The 27,098-nt window shown below is 40.7% G+C and overlaps 1 protein-coding gene across 4 annotated transcripts in view; it reads right to left on the bottom strand.

Moving 5' to 3' along the window:
- Positions 1–653: 653 nt before the first annotated feature.
- SLC35F2 (solute carrier family 35 member F2) overlaps positions 654–27,098 on the bottom strand; it is a 50,728-nt gene continuing 24,283 nt past the window's right edge. Inside the window, exons 2-9 of one of the 4 annotated variants that reach the window (XM_057695783.1) lie at positions 14,772–14,947; positions 12,698–12,825; positions 8,143–8,302; positions 7,155–7,311; positions 6,552–6,604; positions 5,313–5,467; positions 5,153–5,229; positions 654–1,669 (exon numbers count right to left, since the gene is read on the bottom strand). In XM_057695783.1, the coding sequence (XP_057551766.1) occupies positions 1,528–1,669; positions 5,153–5,229; positions 5,313–5,467; positions 6,552–6,604; positions 7,155–7,311; positions 8,143–8,302; positions 12,698–12,825; positions 14,772–14,947 (1,048 nt within the window). In that variant the 3' untranslated portion in view covers positions 654–1,527. The remainder of the gene's footprint in view (positions 1,670–5,152; positions 5,230–5,312; positions 5,468–6,551; positions 6,605–7,154; positions 7,312–8,142; positions 8,303–12,697; positions 12,826–14,771; positions 14,948–27,098) is intronic. The other 3 variants (XM_057695785.1, XM_057695784.1, XM_057695786.1) reach the window with 3 other exon arrangements.

The raw sequence follows: 27,098 nt of genomic DNA, 5'->3' as shown, positions 1-27,098 counted from the left end.
GGAAGAGCTCAACCCACGGTGAGGAGACACAGCTAAACGGCAAGCACCTCAATTAAGTGCTACGAGGAAGATGTGAACCAGCAAGGGCCCTGAGCACCTAGAGGAGGGGCACCCAGCCCAGATGGCCTAAAAAAGGCTTCCTAGTAGAGATGACGTTTAAGCTCAGCCTCAACAGACGTGGGATATTGTAACCTGAGATTCTCTACGTCACCACTATCCCTATACACACAGGTTTATTATTCAGCAAGATATTTTAAGAAACAATCAGTGTATTAATCAAACTGGAAGTCTTCCCCAAAAGGCCAAACATTTTAACATAAGCTTTTCTCCACTACTGACAGTTGTTAATAGTAAGGAGTGAAAACCAAGCATCAGCTTTAATTGGCTGCAGGAATATTTCACTCAAAAATGTTTTTTTTAAAGCCCATTCAGGTCATTCAAAATTTTTAAACATTTATTCCAGCAAATGCTCAGGGAGCTTACTCTGATTTACTGCCCATTCTGATAGGTAGGTTTGCTTTGCCTTAAGAAGACAAGATTCTTAAAAAAAAAAAAGTTGGATATGAGGAAATATTGACTATATTTAAAATTTAAAATCCACAAGGGGAAGTGGTAATCAAAAAAAACCACACAGTAAACATGTTTCCATGAAATCAAAATCTTTTAATAATAGGAATACTTACCCTCCATTTCTTTATTATGTTTTTACCCACAAAAGTTTACATAGTTTTTGTAAAGTGGCATCCTGGTAGTTGACATCATAATGATGCTGCGTATTAACACTCTGTATTGAAGAAGTATCACAAAAATCTCATGGCACATGATTTGCTAAGAAGTAGCATAGTAACAACTGGGAGAAGGTTGCTGGGTTTACTGCACTCTACTGTACGGCTTCTGTGGTACTCACAGTTTAGCTCAGGATTTTGCTCAAGTGTTGCCCCACCCATTTCCCCAGCACTTACAATCACTCACCAGCCTTCATCTAGTGGCCTAAAGGCCACGAGGCTTGTGGACAATAACTCCTTAGCAGGACAAAACTCAGATGCTTCCAAATGAGGAAAAAATACCATGGGCTGTCCCTCCTCCTGACTGCCCAGCCCAGCCTGGACAGCCTGTGCTCAGGCTCTGTGATGAGGCTGACACGCACCTGGGTATCTGCCCGATCCTGCTTTCCCACTTGTGCCCCTAAGACCCCAGTGTGGGCCCCACACCTTGTCTCCCTGACACTAACAGGTATTGGCCCTCAAACACACAGAAACACAATCTTGGCCTTGGCTTCTGCTCTATTTTGGTATTTCTACTTTTGATAAATTATTTTGTATTCCTTCGTAAAATCTAACCAATCCAATCCAATGCCACAGACTGTTCACTCTGAGTCTGATAATTTTCCGAGTGTCCTAAGGCAGTAGGCTCAGTTTTATCCAGGTGACAGCTCCCAGCGTCCCAGGAAACCTCAGATGTACGTGTGTGCTTTCTTCTCCAGCTACAAGGCCACAGAGTGGGTCTCCTGGAGGTTCTCCTCCAGCTTCAGTCCCAGGTTGTCGATTCCAATGCTGGTGACTGGTGGCACGCTGCTTTCAGCCAGCTCTGCTGTGCGCGTCGGGGTGGAGCAGTACAGAATGAACCCCACCATGATGACAGTGAAGGACAGGATGTAGAGTCCTGAAAACTAGGAAGAGAGAACAGGCTATGGACAGTGCTCCCTCACATACACATCTTTGCTGCTGCCTTTTGTCAACTGAGCTTTGAGGGTCACCTTCTCATAATCTTTTTTTCTGAAAGTTGCCCAAGGAGATGCTAATGGCCAAAGCTGTCTCATGTGTGTGTACTGGTGAATATGTGACTCTGCAAGGACCACCCAGACGTCAGCCAGCATTCCCTGGCACATCAGCCAGCATCCCCCAGATGTCAGCCAGCATCCCCCAGACGTCAGCCAGCATCACCCCGCACGTCAGCCAGCACCACCCAGACATCAGCCAGCATCTCCCAGATGTCAGCCAACCAGATTCTTGGATTTCTAGGAAATGGACTTTTGCCTTTCTCTGTGATAATCTAGCTGCATCCCACCTCGCAACTAGTCCCACTTACTTAGTGGAGGGAGTAAAAGGTCAGCATGGTACCGTGAGAGACCCAGTTTCAGACCCTAGTCACAGCTTACAACACTGGTATGAAGCAATTACAACACAACGGGGACTTCCCTGGTGGCCCAGTGGTTAAGAATCTGTCTGCCAATGCCGGGGACGCAGGTTCGATCCCTGGTCCGGGAAGATCGCACATGCAGTGGAGCTACTAAGCCCACGCACCTCAACTACTGAGCCTGTGCTCTAGAGCCCATGAGCCACAACTACTGAAGCCTACTTGCCACAACTACCGAAGTCTGCGCACCTAGAACCCACGCTCCACAAGAGAAGCCATCACAATGAAAAGCCCGAGCACCACAACGAAGAACAGCCCCCACTCACGGCAACTAGAGAAAGTCCGTGGGCAGCAATGAAGACCCAATGCAGGCATAAATAAATAAATAAATAAATAAATAAATAAATTTATTTATTTAAAAAAAAAAAAGAAAACACAATGGGTTGGAGGAGAAGAGAAAGAAGATGAAAGAGAAGAAAAAGTAAGACACATTCCCAAAGATAGAAGGTAAAAAGAAATGGGTTTGGAAATGAGTAGATTGCTGGTCATCTCCAGCTGTGGGCTTCAACATGTTAATGTTTCATAGACACTCAATTACTTCTTAACCTTAAACCTTTAGAACTTTCTAAGGAATGCAATAGCCACAGCCCTCCTGAGAGCTGGAAGGCCTCCCCTGGACTCAGTTATGATGCAAAGCCAGTGATAAGGTCAGGTGGACCAGCAGCCAGTTTCCTCCCTGGGTTTCATTCTTGGGTCCAGTCTCAGCACAGCACCCAACATATAGCTGAATAAATATTTTGGGGGGAAAATGATTCATAGAAGATTAAGGAGAGTTAAGGCTACTTAGAGAACCCAAAACTTTTAAAGTCAGTATCATAAAAGTCAATCATGCTCTCCAATAGAATGTTCACTGTTACCCATGGGAAAACCTAAGTAACATTCAAAATACATCCTGTTTGGTTTGATGGTTTTCAATATTTATACGAGAAAAGTATCTTGTTGCTCTTAAGAGGGCAGGTGATTAAATTAAATTAAATGTAGGCACCTTTATTAGAAGAGAGCAACTCTGAGGGAGCGAGATAACAAGTCTCCTGAACTAGAGGCTCCTACCTTGTTTAACTCTACCCTTTGTGTCTGCATCAACACAGGAAGTTCCTTATGGCTACTCTGTCCAGTGAGCATTTACTCAACATCAGTCAGAGGAGGCAGAGTCTGACAGCAATGAATGTAGAAAAATTTACTGTCTTTTTCAACTGTTTCAAAATATCAGAGCCAAAGTTATTTTAGATACTACAATTTTTTTAATTGGTCATACACTGAGCTTATGATTCTGTCTTTAAAAATGTCTTCTAAAATCCTAGGTATCTTCTTTATGCTCTGAATGATTTCCCTGTAATGTACTCTGAAGATCGCAGCAGACCTCCTCTTTGCTCCACAAGTCTTGAAACAGCCTTTGACCAAAAAGAATAAAACCTGATCTGAGTTAAGAGTGAGCTGCTAGACATGCAGCAACAAAGAAACATAAAGCAAAAAACTGCAAAGCAATTTATAGTTTGCATGTTTTACTTTTGAGAATAATAATATAAAATCATGTGCCCAAAAAAATGACACACAAAAAGGTTTGTTCTCATTCAAGTTAATAGCAGTTAAAGAGCAGATAGCTACATTAAGGGAGCTTATAATACTTAGGTAGCAACAAGTATACTTTCACTTTGAAGCTTTTATTTTTTTAACCTTACTTCCCCCTTGGACATTACTTTACTTATGAGTGAAAAGTAAAAGTTAAACTACTATAGCTATCTCAATATGTTTAGTTAAAAAAAAAAAAGGACTTCCTAGGTGGCGCAGTGGTTAAGAATCCACCTGCCAATGCAGGGGACAAGGGTTCGAGCCCTGCTCCAGGAAGATTCCACATGCCGTGGAGCAACTAAGCCTGTGGGCCACAACTATTGAGCCCATGTGCCACAACTACTAAAGCCCAGGCACCTAGAGCCTGTGCTCCACAATAAGAGAGGCCACAGCAATGAGGAGCCCACGCACCACAATGAAGAGTTACCCCTGCTAGTCACAACTAGAGAAAGCCCATGTGAAGCATCAAAGACCCAACACAGTCAATTAATTAATTAATTAATTAATTAAAAAAGCAAAAAGAAAAACAAAACAACAACAACAAAACAGCACAGGTTAGCAGGGCCAAATGTTACACTGCAGAGCTCTCAGGCTTTCTCTGGGTGTGGGTAGCTATCAACTGGCCTTGAACTGCAGAATAAAAACACCATGGTCCACTAGTGGTGGCCATGTGAAATGCAAGAATAGCACCAGAGAACAGCTAACTCACTTTTAAGGCCCACTTTGTACCCCTTAATGATTATTATCAGAGGAAAAAAAAAATCTAGGCCTGTCAGGATCACTTCTCTCATTCACTTTGACATTTGTTACTTTTTAATGATGCCACCAAAAAGCTATAAATACTTCTTCAGTCTCAGTTCAGGAATAGCTTAACCAGCAAGTTTGCAAAGATAATAGCTGGTTCCTGAGATATGTAACCTTGCAAAGCAAAAATGGTTTATGCTTTTTTTTTTCTTTTTTGGCCACACCATGCAGCATGCAGGATCTTAGTTCCCCAACCAGGGATCAAACCGGTGCCCCAAACCCGTGCCCCCTGAATTGGCAGCGCAGATTCTTAACCATTGGACCATCAGGGAAGTCCTGGTTTATGCTTCTTAAGCAGAAATTTCTGAGAACACACTGAAGTAGGCATTGTGAGTTCATGGCCAATTCCTGGGAATAGTGTATATCAGTGCCAAGCAATTTCCACCCAGATACAAAATTTCATAAGGATAAGGAAATATAATTGCTATCCCCAACTAAAACTAAAATTATCAAGCAATAGCTGACATTCTAACTATTTGTTTAAATGACTGTCATAGCAGGCAGATCAATAAGCTTTATATTACGGAAAGATGGATTTCTAAGGCAGTAGTTCTCAAAGCAAAACTCTTATAATAAGACTAACATGCTATTTGCCTGGAGTGAGTGTCCAAAGAAATTCTTGTCAAGGAGATGAGAAGGTTTTATTTTGGGATCTAAAATCTTAAAAAAAAAAAAAAAAAAAAAACCATTACTTCTTTTAAACCAAACAAGTGTCCTTATTTGAACAAGATCTATTTGCTCACCTTATAGCCAAACAGAAAGAGTCCAAAAAAAAGACTGTAGAGGTCAGCTGTCAGGATGCCCAGGTTGACAGAAGTGGCACTAGTGACTTTAATCACCAGTGGCATGAAGCTGTACAGGCAAAACATACAGAGGGCAAATGCTACAAACAGCAGGGCTGTGAAAAAAAATGAAATATCTAATGTTATAGGAAGAAATCAAAAGATAAAGGTGCTTTTAAAGCTTGATTGATATATAAAACTCCCTGATACCTTTAACATACTATCCACAAAGCCCCTTGTTAACAGCAAACATTGCAAATGAGATATACAAAGCTCTCAGGAAAAACATGATAAGATATGATGTAGATGAAGAACTTAAATTCAACAGAGTGTTAGATGTTCAAGGCCACAGACTCTTGCTTATGGTGTGAATAAGTCAACAGCTCTCATCACCCCCTGCTATCCACCTGCCCAGGGCAAAGAGATGCCGATGATAAAAGGCATCACGGTTGGACATGGTTTGTATGGCTGAATCAGAGTAAAGTATTTTTAGGGTATCAAAGCCCATTAGGTCCATTATCTTCTGTTCATCTCATAAGAGCTAGTCATGCGGGTGCTTATAGCAGTATCTCTACTTCACTACCGCTTCTCCAGCCTCACTCCACACACACACACACACACACACACACACACACACACACACAGGCAATCTAATTTATTTACTTGAATGAAATCATCCATGCATGGTAAATGAATTTCAATGACACTTCATGTACTACTCAATTTCTTTCCACCCATCACTAAATAAAGTTCAAATCTTTCCTAACTGTCCCACCACTGTTTCCTTCTGTTATTTACCAGTGCGGACACCTACAACCATCAGATGAGAGTAGCAATGGAAGGTGGTGGTGACTACACACCATCAGATTATTCAGGTTAATGCTTCACAAATTACATCAAGCAGACAGTCTTCGCAAGAAGTCTGAGGACTCGAGATACAGATCTAGTTGAAAGCTAGTGTGACCAAAGGTCAGTCTTGTTCAGAATTCCTAGTCAAGAAAGGCTATTCCCGAAGGTAAAGATTAAGGATTAACTTTTATGGGGGTTCATTTACATGTTCTCAGAGAAAACTCAAGGTAAACCACTACAGATCTCTGTGTACTAAAAATGCCTAAATAGTTTTATTAACATGAAGTATTTATTTCTTGGTGTGTGTCAGTGAGGGGAAAGACTAAAATGAATTATTACATATGTACATACCAACTTTCCAGTCCCACTGAATGCTGGCAATATCCTTATACTCCACAATCAATCTGTGATTAAAACAAGAGGTCACAGAGAGATCTTTATACTAATTTTCACTATTTTACAAGCAATTAAGTTGCTTCAAGCTTTAAGTACTTCACCAAGGTGATGAATTATGTTGACTTTTCAATTTTTCTTAGAGTATAAAAATAATTATCTTTAATTAAAGTGACAAAGACTAAAACCCAAAGGAGTCCATAAACACAAGTTTGACACCCTTAGAAGCACTCTCCAGTAGTCAACTACAGGAGGAAAACATGATACTGTGTGTTCCCTTTGAATAGGAGGTTACTATTTTCTAGGAATAATTGGAAAAGAAAGTCTTCACTGGTAATGTAAAGTCTACCACCTTATAAGCAGGAATCTTAAGCATCACACATTATAAGAAAATGAGGCATAATTCTTGACATTTCAACAATCTTCTAATAGATATTTAGCAAGTTATTGATTTCAAATGTGAATTGGGGCCAAATAAATAATGAATATTAGTAGCTAGAAAGTAATCATCTATGACATGTTTGCTTATATTGTTTTTTAAGGATAAGTTTAGAATCTTACAGCTGTATGCCACTGATAATTGTTCCAAACAAGCCCACCATTCCTAAAAACTCCTGTCTGCTCAGCTTCTTCACGATGTATTCTTCACACACATTAGAAACAGCATAGAGGGAAGCCCCAAGAAGGACCAAGATGTCACCAATCAGTACATTACTACCTATAGGGAGATAAGCCAAAAAAGGAACACATTTGTCACTAGGGAAAACTCTCCAGCTTGCTTCCAGGAGTTTATCTGGCTCATATTCATTTAAATAAGATTTTACAGAAGAAGAAAGCCCGATTTTTAGAAGTTTAGACTCTTGCTCCTCTCACTTTCTGGCACAATTCCGCTTTCATTTTTATTTGGGATCCTCAGGAGACTAGCAGATTGGAAGATGGTGGTGTATACCATAATGATTCTATGACATGAGAAATTAATGGAATTTATTTATGGGAATTCATTGAAAACTATAGGTAAGGAAGCTAGGTAAGAGGTAATTTTCTCAATCAAAGGAGACACTGAAGTCACTTGTAGATTGGGTGAATTCACAGACGTTATTCAGATTTTATGCTATCAACTATCTGAACCTTGACATAAAGAATATCAAAATGTTCTCATCTACAGAATAACTGGAAAAGAGGTCATTCAGTGAACACAAAGTCTCCTTTTCGATGAAAACAAAAAACCAAGAATCTACAGTAGGATTTCCAGTAACTAATCTAAATGTATGGGCCAAAAGAAGATTATTGCAAATATATAAATTTCTCTCTTATGACACAAAACAAACTATTTAGTGTGACAAAAAACAGCAAGGACTTTGGGCAAGTAGGCACATAAAGACAGCTGTGTGGAAGCAGTTAGAGGACCAGAAGCAAGCAAATCTAAAAATTAAATTTTAAAGACAGTTAATCAGGACATGTTCTCTGCCTTTATCTTTGCAAAATAAAAGTGAGGACATAAGCAAAACGTCTTCTGTGACAAAATCAGAAGCAAGGAACACAGTCTCACCTGAATTGTCTTCCCTCCCTGCTAAGATGTCTGCACCAACCATGGTTCCTACGCCCAACAGACAGACAGCCACGGCGATGAAGTGGACCACTCTGTATCTCGCATAAAGAATAAACCACGAGAGGGCCATCAACACAGGAATCCCAAAGCAATCCAAAAGCTGCATGGAAGGAGAAACAAATGGCGTAAAACACCTCTCATTAGCTAAAAGATGAGCAAGTAGTAACAGGAGTCAGTGCTTACTGAGCGTGTATTATTGCCAGCCCCCTACTAAATGCTTTACCCGGATTAACTCGTTTCATCCTCACAACAACTCTATGAGATTGGAACTGAGGTCTCCATTTTACACACGAGGAAAACAAAGGCACAGAGAGGTTAAATGAGTTGCCCAAAATCACACAGTTAAAAGTGGGGGAGCCAGCTGATGAGCCCGGGAATTCTGCCCAACAGCCTATGATTTACCCCTACACTCCCACCTGTGCTTATCCTGAGGCCCAGCAGACACTCACTCAGCCAGCAAATACGTAAGTACGTGGTATGTGGGAGACACAGTGAGAGGAGCTGGGAGACAGAGGACAACAGAGAGACACAGAGGGGACCACACAGAAGGCCAGACAGACACAGGAGAATCCCACAACCAATATTTAACTGCAGCTGGGCTAAGAGCTACAAAACAGTACAGGTTATTATGAGAAAGCAAACAGACACCATCTCCCTGACAAAGTGTCCCACCCCACCATAGAAGACAGATACTTGCTATAGCAAATACTCCTGCTCATCTTCATTATATACTCCTCCATCACCTGTTGATCCTGGGTCCAGAAAATACTTGCTACACCCCTGATATTGCCAGTCTGAAAGGCAGGGGGATTAAGAGTGCCAAAATTACAGCAAATCCAAAATCTCTGTCAGATAACGGAAAAAGAGATTCCATTCACTGGATTCTTACTCACAAATTTTGTAACATGCACTCAACGATAAACTGTATTCCTTTTACTAACAATGTTCCTGATGCTGTCTCTTGATTGCTCATCCTGTTCTTTTTTTAACCTTGTCCCTGATTTGCTCTGTGTCTGTTCAGTCTTGGAAAAGGCAGGCCCCTAAATCTCCAGCAGCCTGTTTGATCCTGTCCACAGTTATTTACTGATGGCCTCTCACTGCAATGTCAAGCATAGGAATGGGCACCTTGCCTTGTGTTATTTATTACAGCTGCAGAACTCTAATCTCTTAAGTGCTTTATTGAGCCTGCCTGAATAACAAATCATTAAACAATGCAAATGATAATAGCTTGTCCTGGAAGACACCAACAGAATCCAGCCATAATGAAGTAACAAAGTCTAAACTACATTCCTCAAACAAAAAAAGTAGAAAAAGTCACTCTAAAAACTATCACAGGAGACTCCCTATCCTCAAATTGTGCCTGAAAATCAAACTTAAATCTGCTCTATTTCTAACAGTTTTTGGCGGGCAATGAGTGGCCACATAAGGGAGTCACCTACATCTTGGTAAGAGCTCCCAAGGCCTCAGGACCCAGCCCTGCCATTGACCAGCTGTGTGATCTCCAGCTAGTCACCCTTTGAGTCAAAATCTGAAATCAACAGGCCAGACCACAGATGAATGGATAAAGAAGATGTGGTACATACATATAATGGAATATTAGCCATAAAAAGGAACGAAATTGGGACATTTGTAGAGACGTGGATGGACCTAGAGTCTGTCACACAGAGTGAAGTAAGACAGAAAGATAAAAGCAAATACCGTATATTAACGCATATATGTGGAATCCAGAAAAACGGTACAGACAGACCTATTTGCAGGGCAGGAATAGAGATGTAGACGTAGAAAATGGACATGTGGACACAGTGGGGCAGGGAGTGTGGGACGAAGTGGGAGATTGGGAGTGACATATATGCACTGCCATGCGTAGAACAGATAGCTAGCAGGAACACACTATACAGCACAGGAAGCTCAGCTTGATGCTCTGTGATGACCGAGATGGGTGGGATAGGATGGGGATGGGTGGAAGGGAGGGGATACATGTATACATATAGCTGATTCACTTCAGTGTACAGCAGAAACTAACACAACATTGTAAAGCAGTTACACTCCAATAAAAATAAATAAATAAATAAAAATTGGTCAAACCAAATGATCTCACAGGTACCTTCCCACTCTAAAATTCCATGACTTCTAATCTGATATCTATCACATTCAGTCATTTATCTACAATGAAACTTTCAAAATGTATTCTTGGTGACAGATGTCTTCTGTTTGATATTTTTAGTTCTAAGAGCCTCCCGATTTAATTTAATCTTTAAAAATTATTGTACAGTCACAGTAAGCAAGGTACTAAGTGAGAACCTGGAATGAGGGGGAGGCATGGGTATAAACATGAATTAAGACTTTATTAGAGATACAGTGGAGTACAGAGGAGAAAGTGAAATTGAATTAGGCCTTAGAGAAGGGGCATTCTAGAGAGAATAGAGCAAAACAAGAGAGAGAAGCCTGCTGAGGGTAGGGAATGTGTAGATGTGGCAGTGAAGTGGGAAGAGACATGACCACAAACCTAGGCCAGCAATGTCAATGGCCACATCATGAACTACTATCTTACTATTTGTAATTACAGAATCTTTGAAGGAATCCTTAAGAAGGAGGTTCAAAGACCATCCCATGTAAACCTCCACCTTTTCAGGCAGACTTCCCTGGCCATCCAGTGGTTAGACTCCACGCTTCCACTGCAGGAACCATGGGTTCAATCCCTGGTCAGAGAACTAAGATCCTGCGTCTCATGTGTGGAAAGAAAGAAAGAAGGGAAGGAGGGAGGGAGGGAAGAAGGAAGGAAGAGAGGAAGGAAGGAAGGAAGTTAGTTCCACCCTTTCTGATTAACCAGGGCAGAGATTTACTCAAGGAGAGAATCCGTTTGAAGAATTCCAATGACAGGCACTCTCCAGTGCTGGAAGGATCTTTAGTTGTTAGATGTGCTTTTTACAGTAGGGCTTGCTAGTACCATAAGTACATAACTTTTGACAACCAAAAGCTTAGGTTTTTTTTTACAAGGCTAGAATGAAAGAAATTGTTTGAGATTAGTTTGAGGCACCATCTTTAGTCACAAAAACCCAGCTGTAAGTGTTTTGTTTGGCTGTGTTTAGACCTTCTACCAATTCAAAACTTCTAATTCTCATTAGTCAGAGATCAAAGTTTCTGGAAATTGTAATCAAGTAAGTAAATTGTGTATGAGATTATGAGGGTAGATGTGACTAGAAAAATGCCATTTTCTACATACTTATACTCATTATTCATTGCTAAAAGTACACTTAATACTATTTGTGATGAACTTCATCTTCTAGGTAACTTATGGTTTTAATTTTTATGAAATTCTGAGTTTTTCATGTGCCTCCTATGATGTCTGTCTTAACAAATATTTCCTATCTTGGCTTTTTAACCCATGCCAGTCAAAACCAATGAGATTTGCTGAGGACAATGCTGAGCACAATATTAAAAGGCATTCTGGTAATAATAGCATTTAATGCATATTCACATTGGAAAAATACTGTTTTCATTAATCCTTCTCTTTAAAATAAATCTAATCTCACTTCAATTTTTCCATGTTCCTAAAATTTGAAGACAAGATCATCTCTGTTTTATATAAAAAAAGTGATGCATCAGGACTTCCCTGGTGGTCCAGTGGTTAAGACCCCGGCTTTCACTGCTGAGGGGGCAGGTTCGATCCCTCCTTGGTAGGGAATTAAGATCCCACAAGCCGAGCTGTGCAGCCAAATTAAAAAAAAAAAAGTGATTCATTAAAAGTCATAAATTCAGTAAACTGTGAAGTCTAAAGCTGGCATTGGAATCCATCTTACTTTCCTCTCCATTGAGAACACATGTTGCTGCAGCAGTGGGGAGGTAGTGTTATGCTACATTCCATAGTTTGCTAACAGTAAGACAACTTTCTGTTTTTGGCCGCCTCAGGCGGCTTGCGGAATCTCAGTTCCCAGACCAGGGATGGAACCGGTCCACAGCAGTGAAAAGTACTGCTATATAGGAACATTCTCCTTTCAATCCAGTGAGAATAAACCTAGAAAAGGAATGAAGATATGAGTTTTACTTCTGGCTACCATCTCTACCCAAGATGTCTAATACGTTCCTCCTAATTTCTCCTTTGTCTTGAATATCTACTTTACCCGCAAACCTCCAACTTTTCTGGAGCACAGTGGTATATCCACTTTATATGCCATGTTTAAGCAACACATAAAACAGAACTCGTGCCAACATCACAGCATCCATTGCCAACTAAATATTTATGTTTATTTTGGTAGCAACTGTTCTATTCTGCTACAGCATTAGCAGTTTGGGAACTGATTAACTTGTACACATTCTCACTAATTCCTGGAAGCCTTACTCATTAGCACATAAGCTCCACGGGAAAACAGCATCCACCTGTGTTTAGGTTTTCCTCAAGTGAGCAGGTTCTTAAAAAAATTAGGTGAGCAAATGTAAGCTCAGATTCTTCTCTTAAAGCTATAAAATCCAAACAGGTCAGCGGACTCCTTCTTACCTGGACACTGGTTAGAGTTGTGTACTGGTATGCTCTGACAATCAGGTAATTAGCTTCTACATCTGCTAGTCCAAGCAGGATGTACTTCCACCATTTCTTCTTTAAGATGTAGAAAAGGTTATCACTACCTGGTTGAAAGAAATCTAGATTAGTACATGTTACTTGAAAATGACTCCATGCATGTTAATTTAGAGATAAAGAGTCAAAGCAAGGGTTGACTCTGTATTTTGAATGTGGCCCCTACTAATGTCCATTACTCCTAACCCAAACTCCTACAACAGCTCAGCAGAGTCAGTCAGATTTTTTTCCAGTATGATGCCCAAGCTAAGTTGTCATCACAGACCAACTGTTCAATGAAAATACCAAAGAGAAAGGAAGTAAGAGAAATGTGGTTAAATTCCCTTTCCTACTGCAACAGAATTATAGCATCCAGATCATCCTAGGAAATGAAATGTTTTCTTATGAATTCATTGGTTATTTAACCTCCATTCATGGGCTTCTTCAAAGAAAACTCTGCATGTGGTCATTTTTTTGGAAAGGATGTGCTTTCAAGAGAAAATTAAGCCAGTGGTAAGTTTGGAAAAAAGGACTTAGTGGCACCATTGAAGAAACACCTTTTATCCCCTAAATTCCATTTATTCAAGTTAACTGTGATTCATTTTTTTTGGAGAATCTAGCATCACAAGGAGATATAGAGTTGGCATGTATACAAGAAGGCTTTATGAGTAAAATAACCTGCAAGGAAAGAAAGGCAATGAGAATCACAGCCAAATAATTATCATTAAACCCCAATCGGCAGGAACATCCTGAAAACACAGTCTTCCTCAACATGAGATGACATGGAAGGCATCTAATAACCATCCCTTAGGGTGGCTGCAATGATATATTTACAAATCACACTGACTTCCTAAAGGCCAGTGCTTACACACAGGAGCAAAGTCTGGGGTTATTAACCATGCACCAGTTCTATTTCCAACTCCTAAAGTTCTTGCCAGATTTGGTGCTTTCCTCTTAAGACACTTACCCCTTCCCACAACTGGTTTCCATTTTCTTTCAAAAATAAGTTATTCATCCTGACACACAGGAATACCACTGACACATTAAGGTTCATATTAAAAGAGGATTAGCAAACACCACCCTGGTGATTTTATTATATGCCTTAAATGTGATAAAAATGGGAGTACTGCACCCTCCGAATCAGTCTGGGTTACCCATTGTCTTTACACTCTTGAATGCAATCTTATTTAATTTATTTTATAACACATGCTCTTCTTTTGTGGAAGGGATGGCTCTTATCATGACTAGAATCCCCTAACACAGCAGGTGGTAAGCGCATGGGCTCTGGGGCAGGCTGCCTAGGTTGAAGTCTGGCTCCACCTGTATGACTTACAGCAAGTTAAGTGCTATATGCCTCAGATTATGGATATAGAAAGTGGAGATAATAATGATAATACTCACTGGATTTGTTAGGAGGCTTCAGTGAGTTAAGCAATTAAAATGATACCTGGCACAATAATGTTAGCCTAGTTTTTCCCATTTATATATAGCTAGCTAGAAATAATAATCCTACAAGAATTCTAGAACAACTTAACCAGCCAGTAATAAAAGGTGAATTCTTTGCCAATTCCTTGTTTTGTTTCTCTCACAACATAGACTTGATCTATCAATACATGCATTGGTGCTCCATCTAGCATTCTCCACTTACCTGAAAATATATATTTTAGAGAGTGAGGTTCTTGACTTTTTAAGTGTTTTTAATACTGTCTCTTAAATTTATCAACCATGGGGAGGAAAGAAGACCTAACTTGTAATGGCATTTACACTTTTTTTTTTGGACAACTCCTACATAACAATTTGGTGCTACTTATTTTAATCAACAATCTCAGAGAGTTATACATAAATCTCTAGTCACTAGTTTCATAGAATTCAGAGGTGCCATACTTTTCTAATAACTTTTATAAAAACAGCAGTAGTTTCCTGTACTTGGTTTTGCTCACATGTTATTTTTTGAATGTCTAGAGCCAAAAATGTTTAAGACAATTTGCTGAAAAGGTAATTCCAACATCTGACATACCTGATTGAAATGCCAGCATCACTGTATAAATTAGAAACAGTAAGCAGTAGTTGATAAAGCTCTGAAGCATGGGGGTATTCACTTTGTATCTTGCTGCCAGATACTGGCTGGTGACAGCTGTGCCACATATACACAAGGACAGCATCTGGCCCAGGGCAACTGTCTTCAGAATATCCCTAGAGAATGAAGCAGGAGACCAGAGTGACTGGCAAGGAAGTTATGTCTACACACACACACACACACACACACACACACACACACACACTTTAGGGCTAAAACCAAAACAGAAATGTTAATAATTCCAGATGGTTCATTTCATTTTATCACTTCATATGCACAAAAATTAAAGTGTTGGATTTTGAGAGACTACTGTTTTATTCTCTTTTACATTTCTAATTTCTCTCTCATTACCACAAAAATACATATTCCCCCAGTTCACTGATGACCTATCTAGAGACATTTTGATTACTTAGCCATGTCATATTTTATTTAAATTGTGTGTGTGTGTGTTTGGTTTTTTAAAACTCAACTTTAACTCTAGTTTTAAAGTCTTCCTATTCATTAAATGTTTAACATTTTGTCATCTTTTCATTCTCCCAGAGACTTGGTTTCTTCAACTAGAAGCAGAGGCTTTCAACGTTACTTACATGTTAGAATCACAGAGCTTTTAAAAATGCTAATATCCCAGGCTGCACCTGAGACCAATTATATATTCACTTCGGGGGGATGGGTCCAGACATCGGTGATGTTCAAAGCTACCCAAGCAATTCCAATAACAGCCAAGACTGTGAATCACTGCTCCAAAGGCTGGCACTTTGGATCCAGAGAAGAATAAGATCTAGACACTACTCTTTGACATTTTAAAAGAGAAGTACCTTAACCAACTACAAAACTGCAGAAAGTGAACTACAAAATAGCAGTCTTTTAACAGTGGTTTGAGAAAAGGGCTGAGAGAGCATACAGTGCTACTGGTGAATTCTGAGTGAGCAAGTTAGCAGGCTCAGAGAAAATTGAGAAAAGTTTTACGGAAGAGGTGATTTTTCAGTTAGGTTTGGAAGTATGTATATAAGAGGAAGAAGTCAGGAGAAGGGAATCCAGGAAGAAGTAACTGTAGGACCAAATATAGAGGCACAAACACGCAACAGTGGGTTCAGGAGACCCCAAGTGACCTCTGCCAAGGGCATGAGGGCAACAGCAAAGAGGGGTGGGCAAGAAGCTAGGGAAAGTAAGTAGAGGCCAGACTGTACAAAGGAAACTGGTGACTATGAGAAGGGTTGAAGGTTAGAAGGTTGATATAATGATCCGTGGCTGAACTGCAGCCATGTCAGTGTGAATGCTGAGTAGAGAGTGACATGAAAAACTCGCAGAGCCTAGTGATCCAGTACATCTCGGGAGGAGGCAAATGATCTCCAGGTTTCTGGACTAGATGACTGGGTGGATATGAGGCTGCTGACCAAGACAGGGCCTGAAGGATGAGACGCAGGCCTGGGCCAGGGGAGAGCACTGGGTGCAACTTGAGAGCACGAGAAAGCAAGATGGCTCAAACGTCATAGAAAAACATTAAGAGGTTTGTGACAGGTGGGCTCTAAGATAGCCACCAGTAAATCTGCTTCCAGGTAGTTTTGCTCTGTGCAATCTCTTCCACTTGAACGTGGGTTGGATCTTTGACTTGATTCTAACCATTAGAACACGAGAAAAATAACAGGACCCTACACTGTACAACACAGGGAATAGAGCCAATATTTTATAATAACTATAAATGGAGTATAACCTATAAAAATTATGAATCACTATACTGTACATCTGTAATTTATATAATATTATATAAATATGTATGTAATTATATAATATTATATAATATTGTACATCAACTATATTTCAATTAAAAACAAAACAAAACAAACAAAAAACAACCAGGATACCACTTGCATGAATACACTACCTGAGGCCATAACTTCCATCATGCTAGTCAGCTCTAGTGGTTCTCTTCCGTGCTGGCTCTGATCAAACAAGCTGCTACACACAGAGAGGCCCACACGGGAGGGAACTGAGGGTGGCCTCTGGTCAACAACTAGCAAGGAACTGAGGCCCTGAGTCCAACAGTCTCCAAGGAAATAAATCTTGCCAACTCAACATGAGCTTGGAAGCAGATCCCTCCCTAGTTATGACTTCAGATGAGACTCAAGCCTGGTCACACCATGCCTGCAGCCTTGTGAGAGACCCTGAAGCAGAGGGCAAAGCGAAGTCGTGCCCAGATGCCTAACCCACAGAAACTATGAGATAGCAGGTATGTGTTGTTTCCAGCCACTAAATTTGAGGTAATTTGTTACACAGTAGCAACAGATAACGAATATAAGGTTGAAACTCTGGACTTCAGAAAGACCATACCTGGGGACTTCCCTGGTGGCACAGTGGTTGAGAATCCACCTGCCTATGCAGGGAACACGGGTTCAGTCCCTGGTCTGGGAAGATCCCACATGCCATGGAGCAACTAAGCCTGTGAGCCACAACTACTGAGCCTGTGCCACAATTACTGAAGCCTGCACACCTAGAGCCCATGCTCCACAATGAGAAGCCTGTGCAACCCAACGAAGAGTAGCCCCTGCTTGCCACAACTAGAGAAACCCTGTGTGCAGCAACAAAGACCCAATGCAGCCAATAAATAAATAAATAAATTTATATTTTTAAAAAAGGAAAAAAAGAGACCATATCTGTTTTGCTCTCCACTACATATCCAGTGCTGTCACTTTGTTGTCGCTCAATAAATATTTGTCAAGTGAATGTAAATGGATAAAGAAATTAACAGATATGCCCAAATATATGGTTACCTCAAATATAAGACACTTCGCCACTTACCGAGTGAAGTGCAATAGTCAGAGAAAGACAAGAAATTATGAGAGTGCCATGACACAGAAACTAAGGGTAGAAAAAGATTTCAAGAAGGATGAGATCATCAATACTACAGTGTAAAAAACTGCAGAAAGGAAAGGTGTCATCACGGCTAAGGGACAGAGTTGGACCAGCAAGCTGGAAGCTGCTAGATAGCTGGAAGGAAAGCTTTTCGTTAGCAGTAATGACTAAAGTCCAATTCCAGTGGGCTGAGTGACTAGAATAGGAGCAAATTCATGCACCAAAAATAAATAGCTCTTTTTTTCTTTTTAATGATGAAAAGGAGAAAGCAATGGGGAAAGAGTTTGAAGAATAAGCAGCAGCGCCAAGGACAAGTTTTTTGCTTGTTTGTTTGTTTAATTATTATCTTGTTAAAGGAACAAGGAAAAAAACAAGTTTGGGAGATGAGCATAAAGCAACATAGGTGAAAACTTGAAAGAAACTTAAAAGAAATTAAAAGAGATGATGAAGACATACAGTTCTTGGCAGGTTCAGGGACCAGGATTGAGAATACTATAACTTTTATTTAAATGTTCTCCACATAAACAGTAAAACCTTGGGTTGCGTGTAACTTGTTCCGCAAGTGTTCTGCAAGACAAGCAAACATTTCTAATAAATTTTAACTTGATAAACGATCAGTGTCCTGCAATACGAGTAGTACATGATGCCGAATGTCACTTGATCACAACTGAGCCAATGGAGCTGACCACCAACCAACTGATGGATCTGCATTACGAGCAACAGCAAGAGGTTATGGAGGAGATCTCGTCTGCAGAGGAGGAGAAGAAAAAGGCAGAGGAATCCCTCACTTCAAATGAGATTAGGGAGATGTGTAAAATGTGGAAACAGTGCAAAATTTTGTAGAAAAGCATCACCCAAATAAGGCTGTAGCAGTGCAAGCAATGAATCTGTTTAACAACAATGCAATGTCACATTTCTGCAAAATCCTCAAAGGGAGGCAAAAGCAAGTGTCATTGGATAGGTTCCTTGTTAAAGTTGCACGAAAAGAAAAAGATTCCACTGAGCCAATAGACAGCAGCGATTCCGTTAGTGATAGTGAAAGTCGTCCTACACAATAACCCTCCTCTCTCTTGTCTCCTTCACACCAGCCATGGAGGTTTTAAAAGGTAAGTGCAGGTTAATTTATTTTTATTTATATTTTGTATTTATTTTCTTTATTATTTTGTATTATATTACTGTACTGTAATCATTTTTATATGAATATTTTTGGGTTGTGGAACAAATCACCTGTTTCCCTTATTTCTTAAGGGGAAATTCGCTTTAATATACAAGTTCTTTAGATTACAAAGTATGTTTCTGGAACGAATTATGCTCGCAAACCAAAGTTTTACTGTACTTCTTTCCAGAGTTGCTCTAAGCAAAACAGAAAATACCCAAACTGCAGAAAACACAGAATATCTGTTCTAAGAGTTTATAATGCATTTTTTTTCTTTGGAATATTTGTTTCAGTAATTTGCAACTAACCTCAAACAATCCTAACACAGGCAAAAAGGAAAAAGGGAAGTTTGCTGGGCAAGACAACCCTAAATATAGGCTTACAGAGCATCTACCATGTGCCGGGCCATGAAGATACAAACTGGATAGGGACTGTCTGTGCCCCAGAGGCTCAGAGACCACTGGGGATAAGTAGGTGTATAAACTAGTAATTAGGGCACAGACAGACAAGTACAAAATTGGGCTAGTTACAAAACCTTCATGAGTTCACTAGAAAAGCACAACAAGGAAAGGTAATCTCAAGCAGAAGGACGAGCAGGTACCAAGCACAGAGCTCTACAACAATACGGCACATTCAGGGATTTCAGGTGGGTTAGTAGAGCTACAGCACAGAATGTAAGAGAGAAAAACAGCATTAGCAGATGATGGAAAGTCAATAGAAGCGAGATCAAGAAGAGATCTAAGGTAGGTTCTAAAGTTGCTATCTTATCTTGCTGGTCATAAGCTCACCGAAATCTTCTGAATACAAGGGAGTAAAGTGATTAGCAAGGCAGCAACTGAGCATTCCTGGGTCCCTAAATATGTCACAGCACACAGCACATGTCAGAACACAGAGCACAAAAATCTTACCCTTAATTCCTGCCATGGAAGCCAATTAAAGGGGAAAGCTGACAGAGACTGATCTGTCTAACATAATACCCAGTTTTCTGGATCAGACACCTGAGTAGATTAACAACGTGATTAATCAAGATCCAAAAGACAAAAGGAAAAGGCACATTTGGAAAAGAGAATAACTCCATTTTGGACATGCTGAATTTTCTTTAATTATGAAAGAGTAAAGAAGAAATGTCCAGGGACTTCCCTGGTGGCGCATTGGTTAAGAATCCATCTGCCAATGCAGGGGACATGGGTTCAATCCCTGGTCCAGGAAGATCCCACATGCCGTGGAGCAACTAAGCCCTTGAGCCACAACTACTGAGCCTGCTCTCTAGAGCCCGCGAGCCACAACTACTGAGCCTGTGTGCTACAACTACTGAAGCCCGTTCTCCACAACAAGAAATGCCACTGCAATGAGAAGCCCGTGCACCACAACAAAGAGTAGCCCTCGCTCACCACAACTAGAGAATGCCCATGCGCAGCAACGAAGACCTGATACAGCCAACAAATAAATAAATTTATTTAAAAAAAAAAGAAGAAATGTCCAGTAGACAGTTTGGAGCTGGGAAAAAGGATTGGATTGGGGAAATAAATTTGGAAATCATGATCATAAAAGTAACTGAAGTTGGGATATAAATGAGATCACTAAAACATATACCTAAAAATTGAAAAAAGAGTAAAAAAGAAACACTCTGGGAAACAGCAACATTTAAGGAGTAGAGGAGGATGAAAGGGCATGGCCAGAGGGAGGCAGGGAGAAAGCAAGGAAAAACACTCCGGAAGCAAGTGTAAGTGGCATTTCAAGGAGGACGTGCTCTACGGTTTGAACTGCAGCAAATTCCTCCTAACTGCTCTTCGTGCTCTACTCTCTCTCTCCACAAATCCAATCTCTACACTATTGCAGGCGTCAGTGTTCTGGATGTTAATCTAATGGGATCAACCCCTGTGTCTAAAATCTTTTGGTGGTCTCCCCTTTGCTCTTAAACAAAAGCCAAACTTTTAAATGGCATTACAAAGGCAAGCCTAGCATCTGACCTCACTAGCTCTCCAGCCTCATCTTGGACTACACTCTCACAGCTTTAATTTTTAAGTTTTGAAATTTCTTATAGGGTATTAAAATATAACAAAGTATAAAGCATAATCAACAGGTACTCGTGTATCTATCTACCAGGCAGCTTAAGATATAAAATACTGGCAACATCAACAAATCCTCCTCCTGTTCTCCCCAATCTCTTAGCCCTCCTGAGATAAGTACTCTCCAGAACTTGGTATTTAACATTCCATGCATTTCCATATATTTTCATATTTATGTAAGTCCTTACACAATATATATAATTGTTTTGCCTGTTTTTAATTTTTATATAAACAGCATCATGCTATATGTATACTTTTGCAACTGGCTGTTTTGATCAACATTGTGCAACAGAGTCATCTATATTGATACGTTAGTTCTAGCTCATTCCTTTCCACTACTATATAGTACTCCACTACATGATTATAGTATACTTAATTTATCCATTCCCTTATTGATTATTAGGTACTATTCCAATTTTTTTTTTGCTCTTATAAACAATGCCTCTACAAACATCATATGTATGTCTCCTGACACACATATCTAAGAGTTTTTCTGGGTTTTAGCCAACTAGTGAAAATGGGTTACTGATGTGCTAAGATATAATCTCTTCAGCACTCAGGATGGCCTGATGGGTACCACCTAGACACCTGCTGGAAGCAGTGAACTCAGAGTACCCTACAAATATAATGAGTTTCTATTTTGTGTCATGAAGTTTAAAGGAATCATTTGCTCTAGAGATATATTTAAGAGTAGAATCATTGGTTTTAGGGCATATCTTCAGCTTTACTTGTTTTGCTAAAATTTTCTTCAAAGGGCTACATTACTCCATGTAGTTTATTTACTCTGTTACTTTCAAAGGGAAGGAAATGAAGCAACTTCCACTCTTCAAGAGGCAGAAATGATATCAGGAATTGGCCAGATCCAAAGACATTTTATTAGGCTTTTGAAGGAAAGTTTCACCCAGGTGAGCAAAAGGTTAAGGACTTGCTCCCACAGAGCAGTATTCTTTCTAGGGATGGTCTACCTGTCACAGGCTGATGTGGCAAACTGGATCCGCAGGATGCTACCTCTTTCTTCTGTGCTCATTTCTTCCTGAAGGAGGCACAGTTTGCATTGATTCTGGATGTTATGCTGCCCTATCCTAGGCATAAGAAATTCACCACTTGGTCCTGTAGAGTGTACTGGGAACCTACAGGAGTATAGGCCAAAGCCAAAGAGTGAAAAAGTGCATTTATTTTGTGTCACTGTCCCCAGCCACATACTTCCTTCAGGAATCACATGGGGAAGGGTACCTGGCCAAGGAAACTGTTCCAATTTTCTGGTATTTCATTGCTTAATGACCTTCTCCTTCCTTTAAACTTCTCCTCTTTTCCATTGAACAAAGTCTCAGAATTGCCGGACTTTGTCACTAACGTCCACTTTTTTAAGTTGAGACTGTGGCCCAGAAGGGGGGCGTGTCTTGCCTAAGATCATATGGGAGCAGAGTCTATGCGCAAATTGTCTGACCATTAAACATCTGCTGTGCACACTACAGAACATGGTCTTAGGATAGTAAGTGAGGTCATCTCTCACAGCTGATATTTTCTTACCTTTTGTACCTCTTTGTCCTCACTCACCTTTCCCCACACACATCCCTCTCTTCGCCTTCTTTCACTTCTCCATGATTTTATAACGGACCTTAAATTAGAAAACACCTTCTTCAAAGGATCCCTGCACCCCACCTTGCAGTCAGGAAAGAAAGGGTCTAGCCTAATTTCTCCGCTACCAGTATTAACACTGTTTCCCCATATGTCAGGAGGGCACTGGATGTACAAAGCACAGGGCACCAAAAAGCTAACCAAGAGGCTGATAACTTTATCAAATTCAGAACATTCTGTGCACACAATAGTGGGCCCGAAAGCAACAATAAATGTGAAACATGTGAGAATAAGAAATGCAGAAGCACTAAGCCCTGTTCACAAATTGACAAAATTCCTCCAGTAAGCTCACATTCACATTCTGAAATAGTACAATTAAGCAAGCTGTCCTCCAACTATAAAGTATAACCATCTTCTAAAAAAAACAAAAGTCATAAATTGAGTATGGAGATTTAAAGTTACAGGAATGCCCTTCTCTTGGCTCCTAATCCTAATGACCTCATCTATAATGGAAGAGGAAGAGAGCCAGAACGAGAGCAAGCGAGAGAGAGAGAAAGAGGGAGAGAGAGGAGCTGAAGGGGGTGGAGGCTGAGCAAGGGAGGAAGAAAGAAAGCCAATCAGACCTGTGGAGGGAGACACCAAAGCCTCAAAACAATTTTTGCTACTTACGGCTTCACATTCAAGCATTTGGATTTCACAAGGTCTTCGCTCATAAGAAATCTGAATTAAACACAGGGACTCTCTCTACACCATAACAATACCTGGTCCTCTCTAAGGGAAGCTGCCAGAAGCAACATGCACCCAGCCACAGGACACATCCTGTCACTGTTTCTCAAACGGAGCCTCCGCTGAAGTGAACTTCAATGGCAGGATATGACCCAACTCCAAGGCAGGCTTCCTAAGGCAGCTTCATGCTGTGGGAGCCGGGCATCCAGAAAGCAGAGCAAATAAGCCATGGATCGTTGAGGGGGAAACAGGCAAAAGTAAACTAAATAGCATCACCTCTGACACATTACTATCTGGATATATTTTCCCCTTTCTTTCTTCCAGAAAATCTAAAGTACGTATTTTAACATCCCCTCAATTCCAAAACACACACTCATGCACACACTTTCCAAAGAAACTATAGCTTCTTTTTTTTAATAAATTTATTTATTTATTGGATTTATTTTTTTATTGGCTGTGTTGGGTCTTTGTTGCCAAACACGGGCTTTCTCTAGTTGCTGCAAGTGGGGGCTACTCTTCATTGTGGTGCGTGGGCTCCTTATTGTGGTGGCTTCTCTTGTTGCGGAGCATGGGCTCTAGGTGCGTGGGCTTCAGTAGTTGCGGCACATGGGCTCAATAGTTGTGGCTCACGGGCTCTAGAGCACAGGCTCAATAGTTGTGGCGCACAGACTTAGTTGCTCCATGGCATGTGGGATCTTCCTGGGGCAGGGCTCAAACCTGTATCCCCTGCATTGGCAGGCAGATTCTTAACCACTGTGCCACCTAGGAAGTCCAACTATAGCTTCTTTTATTCATTTATTCAGTCAGTAAACTCTGCAGTCATGTGCTTACTAATGTTTCTTGGGTGCCTAGTATGAGCTAAGCACAAGGAATTTAGAAGTTGAAATGCCCACGTATTTCATGGTCCCAGGCCCACCTCTGTCCAGACCAGATCAGCAGGCTCTTGCTGTGTGCCCTGAAAAAATACCTCATTCCTCTATGCTAGCACCTCCCACACTGCTTGTGCTTCCTTCCCCAGGAGTCTAAGCTCCAGGAGGACATGGACTCCTTCTCCAGGGGTAACACAGCGGCTGGCACAGAATAAGTGCTTCAAGGATATTTGCTGCTGTCGAACATGCTAAGGAGCTTTCTGTCTGGTCAAGGAAACAGACCTCACAACACAGAACCACAACAAAAGGGGAAAGTGTCAAAACAGTTGAATGCATGGCCAGGGGGAAGGAAGGGTCAAGGCTGCCTGGAAAATGTTCACAAAGAATGAGACACTTGAACACAGACCAGAAATGTGAACAATTTCCAAGAAGATTCAGGAATGAAGGAAAGGCTAAATATGGATTTTTGCCTAATTCAAACACTAGCTTTACATAAAATACACAGTAAAAACAATGACAGGATTGATTCATTTATTCAGCTCTTCCTCATTTGGAAGGTCAGGTGAGATTCATAGTCCTCTATCTGGGGGTACATTTAAGAATCATTAGGAGCTTTAAAAAACTCCTACACTAAGACATCAGCCCAGGGCTTCACTGGTTGCACAGTGGTTAAGAATTCGCCTGCCAATGCAGGGGACACGGGTTCAATCCTTGCTCCAGGAAGATCCCACATGCTGCAGAGCACCTAAGCCCATGTGCCACAACTACTGAGCCTGTGCTCTAGAGCCTGCGAGCCACAACTACAGAGCCCACATGCGACAACTACTGAAGCCTAGGCGCCTAGAACCCATGCTCTGCAACAAGAGAAGTCACTGCACTGAGAGGTCCTGGCACTGCAACGAAGAGTAGCCCCCGCTCACCGCAACTAGAGAAAGCCCATGTGCAGCAACAGAAGACCAACTCAGCCAAAAATAAATAAATAAATAATATAATAAATCTTAAAAAAAAAAAAAGACAGCCCAAACCAGTTGCATGTGATTCTTAAGAGGTCACATCCAACTATAAGCCCATTTTAAAAGCCCCCAAGCTGCATCTAAAACACAATGAAGGGACTTCCTAGATGGCGCAGTGCGTAAGAATCCGCCTGCCAATGCAGGGGACACGGGTTCGATCCCTGCCCCAGGAAGATACCACATGCAGCGGAGTAACTAAGCCCGTGAGCCACAACTATTGAGCCCGTTGGCCGCAACTACTGAAGCCCATGCACCTAGAGCCCGTGCTCTGCAACAGGAGAGGCCACTGCAATGAGAAGGCTGTGCACCATAACGAAGAGTAGCCCCCGGCTCGCCGCAACTAGAAAGCCCGTGAGCAGCACCGAAGACCCAACACAGCCAATAAAATAAATAAATAAATAAATTTACTTAAAAAAAAAAAAAACACACAATGAAGATGACAAACCAATGAATTATTTGAAGAAAAGAGTGTCAAATGACTGATAAAATGCATTGTTTGAATGCAAATCACACACTTATCGTTCACTTTATGTCTCAAATCCATGCTGCTAGGTTGCACATTATCAGCTAAAGGCAAGATTTAGTGTTAAAACTAAAGACTTCTATGCAACCATCTTCTTGGGGAGACTTAAATCCATCATCTCTGCCATCTGTAAATACCTGTGCTAGAATACTAATTTGAGCAATTCTATAAACATCCTACTACAAATCTGAAAAGAATAAATCCTCACATGTAGCACATAGATTATCCAGTGTCCATTAGTATTTTTTTCTTCAGATCGGAGTATAATTGCTTCATGATGCCATTTTACTTTCTGCTGTACAACAAAGTGAATCAGCTGTATTTATACATATATCCCCATATCCCCTCCCTCCCGCGACTCCTTCCCACCTTCTCTATCCCACCCCTCTAAGTCATCACCCATCACAGAGTTCATCTCCATGGGTTATGCAGCAGCTTCCCACCAACTATGATTATACATTTGGTAGTGTATATATGTCAATGCTACTCTCTCACTTCGTCCCAGCTTCTCCTTCCCTCCACCCGCCGCCCCGCTCCCGTGTCCTCAAGTCTGCTCTCTACATCTGCATCTTTATTCTTGCCCTGTCGCTGGGTTCATCAGTACCATGTTTTTAGATTCCATATATATCCCTTAGCATACAGTACTTGTTTTTCTTTCTTACTTCACTCTGTATGACAGTCTCTAGGTCCATCCATCTCACTAGAAGTAACTTGACATTTTATGGTTAAGTAATATTCCATTGTATATATGTGCCCCACATCTTCTTTATCCATTTATCTGTTGATGGGTATCTAGGTTGCTTCCATGTCCTGGCTATTGTAAATAGTGCTGCAATGAACATTGTGGTACATGTTTCTTTTTGGATTATGGTATATGCCCAGGAGTGGGCTTGCTGAGTCATATGGTAGTTCTATTTTTAGTTTTTTAAGGAAACTCCATACTGTTCCATAGTGGCTGTATCAATCAATGTACATTCCCACCATCAGTGCAAGAGGGCTCCCTTTTCTCCACACCCTCTCCAGCATTTATTGTTTCTAGATTTTTTGATGATGGCCATTCTGACCAGTGTGAGGTGATACCTCACTGTGGCTTTGACTTGCATTTCTCTAATGATTAGTGACATAGAGCATCTTTTCATGTGTTTGTTGGCCATCTGCATGTCTTCTTTGGAGTAATGTCTATTTAGGTCTTCCGCCCATTTTTGGATAGGGTTGTTTGTTTTTTTGATATTGAGCTGCATGAGCTGCTTGTTTATTTTGGAGATTAATCCTTCGTCATTTGCTTCATTTGTAAATATTTTCTCCCGTTCTGAGGGTTGTCTTTTTGTCTTGTTTATGGTTTCCTTTGCTGTGCAAAAGCTTTTAAGTTTCATTGGGTCCCATTTGTGTATTTTTGTTTTTATTTCCATTATTCTAGGAGGTGGGTCAAAAAGGATCTTGCTGTCATTTATGTCTTAGAGTGTTCTGCCTATGTTTTCCTCTA

This window comes from Hippopotamus amphibius, chromosome 9 (genome assembly GCF_030028045.1).
Source record: "Hippopotamus amphibius kiboko isolate mHipAmp2 chromosome 9, mHipAmp2.hap2, whole genome shotgun sequence".
In the NCBI taxonomy this organism is placed as follows: domain Eukaryota; kingdom Metazoa; phylum Chordata; class Mammalia; order Artiodactyla; family Hippopotamidae; genus Hippopotamus; species Hippopotamus amphibius.
The sequence above is the reverse complement of the archived record's forward strand: the minus strand, read 5'-3'. Positions and strand labels throughout refer to the sequence as shown.